Source organism: Anarrhichthys ocellatus, unplaced genomic scaffold (genome assembly GCF_004355925.1).
Source record: "Anarrhichthys ocellatus isolate YVR2014 unplaced genomic scaffold, GSC_Weel_1.0 scaffold1394, whole genome shotgun sequence".
In the NCBI taxonomy this organism is placed as follows: Eukaryota; Metazoa; Chordata; class Actinopteri; order Perciformes; family Anarhichadidae; genus Anarrhichthys; species Anarrhichthys ocellatus.
Window position 1 is genome coordinate 4068 of NW_022281368.1, and position 7384 is coordinate 11451.

The 7384-nt window shown below is 39.3% G+C and overlaps 1 protein-coding gene and 1 long non-coding RNA gene across 2 annotated transcripts; both read left to right on the plus strand.

The window, feature by feature from the left end:
- The first annotated feature begins 497 nt into the window (after positions 1-497).
- On the plus strand, positions 498-2191 carry LOC116377554 (C-C motif chemokine 3-like). The gene is made up of 3 exons (XM_031839202.1): positions 498-704; positions 802-916; positions 1627-2191. Exons 1-3 carry the CDS (start codon positions 638-640, stop codon positions 1883-1885), a joined length of 441 nt encoding a protein of 146 aa, XP_031695062.1. The 5' UTR covers positions 498-637; the 3' UTR covers positions 1886-2191.
- A 3221-nt stretch (positions 2192-5412) lies between these two features.
- Positions 5413-6378, plus strand: LOC116377553 (uncharacterized). Its single transcript, XR_004212212.1, has 3 exons — positions 5413-5451; positions 5576-5719; positions 6296-6378. It is a non-coding gene; the product is annotated as an uncharacterized LOC116377553 (long non-coding RNA).
- The last annotated feature ends 1006 nt before the right edge of the window (positions 6379-7384 follow it).

Consider the following 7384-nt stretch of genomic DNA (forward strand, 5'->3'; position numbering starts at 1 on the left):
AAGGCCTTGCTGGCCCTGAGGGCCCACCACTTAGCATATAACTTAACATTTATTATTAATAATAATAATAATAATAATAATAATAATAATGATTCAATGCTCCTTTTAGACACCAACCTTTTCATCATCAGTGACTTCTAAAGTAGAAGCAGTTTGTGGCTTTCAGAGTGAGTGTAAAGGAAAGTGATGAGACTCTGTGTGTGTGTGTGTGTGTGTGTGTGTGTGTGTGTGTGTGTGTGTACACATATATATTTATGCTTGTACTTTTGACTAATGCTATGTTGTGTATGTGTTGCATTGTGGGCAGGGCTGTGGTGAATGGTCTGTTTCTCATCTTTGACTTGTGAAAGGTGAACTCATCTTTTCCTCTCCCCACTCTGCGGCCACACTGAGTATAGTGACGGGTTGGGGATGTGATGATGGGGGAGTGGCGGAAAGGCCTTGTGTTGTATAAGAGCCAGGAAGTTGAAAGATCAGAAGGACAAATAGATGTTTGCTTATTGCAACAGCAAGACTGTCTTATTGCTTTGATAACAACTCAAGCAAGCAGCAAGATTATTTTCTGTTTGGTGATTCAGATTGTCTAGGTTTGTGCTGAGAGATACTATACTCAACAATCGAAGGACAAAGCCAGAAGATGACATTCAGCCTGGTGTTAGCCGCTCTTCTTTGCTTCACCACGTGGATGAGTGCTGTCCATGCAAGTGAGTACCACAAAAATGTTCAAGATTTTTGGTTGAGCGTTTCTTGGGTAAAATGAAGGGTTCTTAATCTTTGTTTCTTGATGTCTGTCTTGTTTAGCCCATGCACCGGTGACCGGCTGTTGTTATGGGTGGTCAACCACAAGAGTCCACCCTAAACATATTCGGAATTACACCATTCAGACTGATGGCGACTGTTCAGTCAAAGCCGTAGTGTAAGTATTCCTGCCAATTCACAATCTAATCAAGCCATAACTCAACTTAGAACAAAGATGTATATGGGAGGGTTCACCTAAGGGGCGTCGTTAGGCCTATTTTAGGGGGGCTGAAGCCCCCCCTTTCTTTGAATCCTAGAAACGCCCCTGGTTCACCCAAATCGCAAAAATAACACACAATTAAGGAACACATTTCCTCACTTACCTCCAGTGGTATACGTAGCCATGCAGACAGTTTGTGTTTAATTTGCCCAGGTTTCAGATACAGTATCTCTCTGTGAGATTTCTGCCACCTCAACAATACAATAGGCGTGAATGGAATTTAATTTTGAGAGCATTGGAAAATTAAATTTAAAAAAAACAGCAAACATCTCTTTTCAGAAAGTGTCCCTGCCATTCTGGATAATTTAACTGTCAACAGTTTTCATCGGAACAACTTACTCCAGGAAAATAGTCCCTTTAAAAACAGTTCACAGTGAGAAGTTAATTTGGAGTAACAGAGATCCTTTCTGCAAAGAGATGCTGCTGTTATTTCTTTTTTTAATACCAATTTTCAATGCATTGTGCTTGAATATTTAAAAACCTAAACGAACTATCCGCTAAAGGTAATTGAGAAAACTAGATTTTGTACTGACATGAAAATGATTTGATAGAAGTGCATTAATAACAATATTAAAACAATTCCATTAATAAATCACAATCAATTACAGGTTTCACAGAATGGATGGAAGGACGATTTGCTCCGACCCTAACAGTGACTGGGCGAAAAGAGTCATTCTGAAGGTGGACGAGAAAAACAATCAAAAGGCATTGCAAGAGAAGGGACATAATGAAGAAGGATCAACAAGCAGCACCGCACCAGCAGTGTCCCTTCCGTTAAAAACCACTCCACAGAAGAAAGGCAGAAATGGATTGAGACGCCAGAAGAAGTCCAGGGGAGGCAGAAGGGGCCAGAAAAAATGTGTGTGAGGAATCACGAGACAATTTGAAGTTACCACAATCAGCAAACATGACTCTTTCCAATACTTGTCCTGCCATATTCTGTGAATAGTAAACAACCATGAAACAAAAACAGACCTTTATATATTATTGTATCTATGACTAAATATGCAATGTATATTTAATTATATTTTGAACTTGTTGTCATAAATGTGTGTATGTGTCAAAGAGCATAAAGTTTGACCTTTTCCAGCCATTTGCCAATAAATTCTTCTCAAGCGAATTTGGTGTTTTCGTTGTGAACAAATGGAGTATGGTGTGGAACACAGTTGATATGTTGCAGTGTGATCACAAATACAGTACACGTTGTCAGTAGCTCTCAGTGTGTTTACACAAATGTACAGGAAGGAAACCCAGAGCTAAACAGAGATAACAAGTCCAGACACAGATGAAGCATAGATTCAGCTGCTGATGTTCAACAAGTAGGTATAAACATACTGGACAAACCAATATACAGTATCTATATACAAATAAAATTACTCTATTGTGGTCTGGTGTGTAGCTATACTGTGTACGTATGACAAGGCAAAAGAAATTGAATAAATACTGTTTGGATAATAATAAATTACATCGCCATGGAAGGCTTTCTGGGTATTTAGTGCAAGACACAAAAGGGGCATCATGCACATGATATTATGTACACCTCTTGCACAATACATGTGTATGCTGTATTTGTGATATAATCAACGTATCCTCATACAACGCTTTGTACAAAAAAGTTACTCTTCATTTTTTGTACGTTTTCCTACGAAAGTCCAGCAACTCGTGTCAATTTTCCTTGTTACGTGCATGCAGTCTTCTCAAAATAGTCTTCATTCTTCACAGGAAACAACTGTTTTAGTTTAGGCAACAAAACTACTTAGTTAGGTTTAAGAAAAGATGGTGGTTTGGGTTCAAACAACCACGGAAGTGTCTTTTCTTGTTTCACACGGGGCACTAACATCGGTCTCCTGGGTCAAAGATCAGTTTATGTTTGAACCATCCACCTCTGTGGATTTGTGTGGTCTTTATACCTCCTGGTTCAGGATTAGGTGGATAAATATAAATTGATTTTGTGGGATATCTACAAATGTCAGCGCTTTAATTTTCTTAGGCATAGCCATGAATTCTGTATGTAAAAAGCCTGAATATAATATGTGGCAAACACTGTTGTTTTGGTCAATGCAGTGTTTTTTAAATGCCATTGCAGTCTCACTGTGACTGCAATGGCATCAAAAACTGTTCTGGAGTCAGGGGTCTGCAATCATTTCCCTGGTTTCCTTACTTTGGACGTGTCGTATGATCGTTTAAGTCCTGACTGTCTCTGTCTTGTTCGGTGGCCAGACTCTGACGGAGGAGTAGGCCTGAGAGCAGATTACTGTGATACTGCTGGTCATTTGTCCTTCATGTATAGAGGTAAATGCTGCATACTCTTATAATTACATATTTTTATTGAGCATTATCATATTGAGCATTTCTATGTTATACTCACATGTCAAAAGATCTCTTCAACCCACTATGACGCACACAAAATGCCACAGAAACTCCATCGAACTGAATGTCACCGTCAAGAACATAAAAAAACTGTAGTTGGTTGGAACAAGTTGTCCTAATAGAGATGTAGTACTGCAATAATTATTAATACGCAATAAGTAATTATACATACATTTGTGTAGTTTTTTTGCTTTATAATAAATCTATTACTTTCTACCCTTACTCGAATGGAATCTAAACCTAAAAATAATCAACGATCACTTTTGTCATCATTCATCTAACTGTAAAGCAGAATCTCTATCTGTCTGTGTTCTTCGCATATCTCAAAAACAGCTCATCTGGTCTACTTCACACATGTTAGATGTATTGCTGGGGACCAAAGGGTGTATCATTGAATTTGTTGCAATTTGGACACCAGACACGTTCATTATTAATACACTTAATAAAACAGGCAACAGTTTCTGCTCAGCAGCAGATCTTCAGGGCTCTGCAATCCAGCATGTCCTTCTCAGCGGGCAGACGCTCATTGACCACATGCAGTTCACTTTGGCTGCTGGATGCTGGATAACTTTACAACCAAACCTTTCTTCACACAACTAGCTCAACCGAAAAGCCGACACAGGAACAGCACCACTCTGCCTTTGCAACTCAAATTGTGTACGTTTTTTGCCTTTTATACAGTCTATGGTTTTTGCCACACATAACACTAATAAGGTTGCCACCACCCACATAACTCCTAAGCTGGCCCGGACGCCTTTGTGTGGCCGCTGCTCTGCACTGTGCTCGTACTGCGGTGGAGATAGCGCTGATAACGCGGTCCTGACCCATTTTTTAAGTGCTTTGGGGACCATTTGTAAGTTATTTTGGGGTACAGTAAGTGAGAATAGTATTCCATGGTTTTCATATCTAAAGATCAAAATGCATCTACAGCCGTTTGGGGCCCTTTTATTTTGGGCCCAAGGCCTAGGTTGCCTACCTTGCCTAATACTAAAGTCTGCCCCTGTTGTTGTTCCTGTGAACCAGAGTATGTTTCACTGGTGTTTGTTACTGTGAGTAGCCGCATCTTGGGTGTGTGACGCAACTGTCATGGAAGGTGTATTGCTGAGGGCCCATGAAGCGCAGTGTTGAGTGTACACACAGAAAAAAAAAGGTTCTTAAATGGTTCTTTAAAAGGCAGTGTGGTTCCATGAAGAACCATCCCCTACTGAAGAACCATTTTATCTATTGGATGGTTCTACATGTTTTTCATATGGTTCTTTGGGGTATTAAATGGTTATTTGGGATATTAAAGGGTTCTTAATTCATGTTTGAGTTGTTGAATCGTGGGGGATGGGATAAATTAGAAAAAATCTATCTTGCCATGATCTGGGTGTGGGGTAGTTAGCACTTTATGAGTGATACGTATATATATATACAACATATATATATATATATATATATATATATATATATATATATATACACATACATATACATATATATTCATGTCGGTGAATCGGGCCTTAAATATATTAAATATATTAAATATATTAATAGCTGTGTTCCAGAAAATTCTAAGGGGAAAGTCATGAATGACAACATAAACCACCAATCACGATCATGAGATATGTGTCCGCCCCGCCTACTTCCAAGTGACAGTCGTCCATCTCTCTGACTGACCAGACCAAAGTCTTTTCAAACCAGTCGCCCGCAACTAACAGTGGTCGGTCTAAGGTAAGTGTTGGAAGCTTGGTTATTACAGGCAAATTATTGCTCTTTTTTATCATGTCCCAGCCATCTGTTATTCGAGTGTCTGAATAAGCTAGTCTACATCGAATATATAGTATTGGTGCCTGTAGCTTGGCTGGAAGCGCCATATTTCCCTCGTTTTGTGGATGCCGCATATATATATATTTGTGGATTTTGAGGTAATGTTAGACTTTTAGTTTCAACAATCCGTAGGTTGTTGAAACCGTTATGAGTTCATTTCGCATGTATTTCGTTTTCTAAAGGTAACTTGACCGAATCTTTCCAAAAATGAAACACCAAGTGAAGTTCCTGTCTGCTTTAGCGCAGCTGAAAGTGTGAGTTACGTTATACAGTGAAGCCATGTCATTTCAGTTACAATTCCAAGGATTTACTCGTCTTGTTTTTGGTAGTTTTCTTACATGTTGGCTTAAATTAAAATCTGATTTTCCTCCCCTTTAGCAGTGAAAGCGAAGCCCCTGTGAGTCAGAGAGCCCTAGCAGCCCAACCAATGATCAACTGCCAAGTCCGGTTTCCTCCAACAGTCTTCACGGCACTGACCAGCAAGGATGCAGCTCTGTTTGACCATTTGAGCCAAGACACAATGTAAGTTTGTGTTCCATAATAGAAGATGGCGACAGACAGCAACACGTGTGATGCGTTACATCATGTAAGCAAACCATGTACCTATCAACTGTGAGCTCCAGATCAGACTGGAGACGTAACCTCAAAAAGAAAATGTCTAAGTAGTACTTGCTGTCTGACATTTTCAAAGTATGTGACAGTAATATAAATAGAAACTAAACGGTGCACAGCGCAGTACCACTCGCGGCCATTTAGGACACAGTGTCATGGACATAATGAACAACAAAAGATATTTGAATAGTTTGAACTTATGTGTTTTTCAAGAATGAATATTCAAACATAATTGTTGGCCAATTTTTACAGCCGTAATGTTCAGTAATGACATGTTATCTGCCTGTAAAACAAGTTTCCTTGTTAATCAAGTTTTAGGTCTGTATGCCATAGTGAAAACTATGCATCATGATGACAAACTACACATTTGCAGACCTTTAACTGCTCTTTCTGATCATTTGAGTTAGGTATCTCTGTTTATTGCGCTGATCTGGAATGTTAATCTTGTATAACGCCTTGTGTTTTGTTCCTTTTGAAAACTTACAGGTATCCGTCTCATATTCAGTATGAGCAGCTCTTTAAGTCTGTCCTGCTCAACTTCCCTTTTCTGAAGGAAAGTTATGGATCTGTAAGTATTTTCTCACTGACTAAAAGAGTAATGCTAAACTGAATTTTATGCTTCATACTTCATGCTCCAGCTCAGTCCTAATTGTGTCATTGTTTATTACTTAGCAAACAGATGCAATGGATGCTGGGGACGACAAAAGAAGTACGAGCCACCATATTGCAACAATGAAGCAGGCGTGCCAAAAGATGAGGCCTAACTTGGTCATCATTCGCCAATGCCTCCAGAGAGTACAGAAGACACTATATTCAACAACACTCTACTGCAGAGGTCTTAAAAGAATTCACCTGCTTCTCTATTCCAATCTTGGTGAGTGTTTTATCTAATATATAACACGTGGTGCAGTGTTTCCCGCAGGATTTTGTGAGACTGTGGTGGGTGGACCTTAGACCCTGAAATGGACAGGCGCTGAACCAGAACTTAAGACAGAGGGCGATTTGGGAACAATTAGCTATTTGTTTGATGACGCATATGCCCCTGGGGGAAAGGGGCTATATTTCTAGGGTTCTAGTGTAGCCGGCTGATATCCAGACTTCCTTTTCAGTGTGCTGTTTATTTGTTTACAGTCTGATGAGCAACTTAAGATGTGAGACTGGAGTTGAGAAACGACATGTACAACAAGATGGTTTTACAAGTAGCCAAATAATTTCAAACCAATAAATAACTTTAAAACTATTAATCAACGTTAAATACTTTTTCTTGCCTCATTGATCCATTTTCCCTTTAAGCCTTTTAGAATATCCCATATACTGTGTTTTGTGTAGAAGTGCTCTGAAAAGTTGACTTGACGTTTACCTAGATACTGTTATCCAAATCAACACTCCTGAGGAAATTGGTATGATAGTCTCAAAACTTTGCAGAATCAGAATTGTGACATTTATTGAAACATGATTTGTCATTTGCAGGCCTGTTGGTGAATGCAGCCATACTCCTCCTACCATCGGTCTTCAAAGAAAATGCATCACAGCTCTTTGCAATAGATAAGGTTAGTCATTTGTGTTTGTGGGGGG

Bases quoted from the DNA above. Each gene is read 5' to 3' on its own strand.
- LOC116377554 (XM_031839202.1), top strand. From the start codon at position 638: ATGACATTCAGCCTGGTGTTAGCCGCTCTTCTTTGCTTCACCACGTGG. The intron at 705-801 runs GTGAGTACCACA...TGTCTTGTTTAG, and splicing joins GATGAGTGCTGTCCATGCAA to CCCATGCACCGGTGACCGGC. The intron at 917-1,626 runs GTAAGTATTCCT...AATCAATTACAG, and splicing joins TGTTCAGTCAAAGCCGTAGT to GTTTCACAGAATGGATGGAA.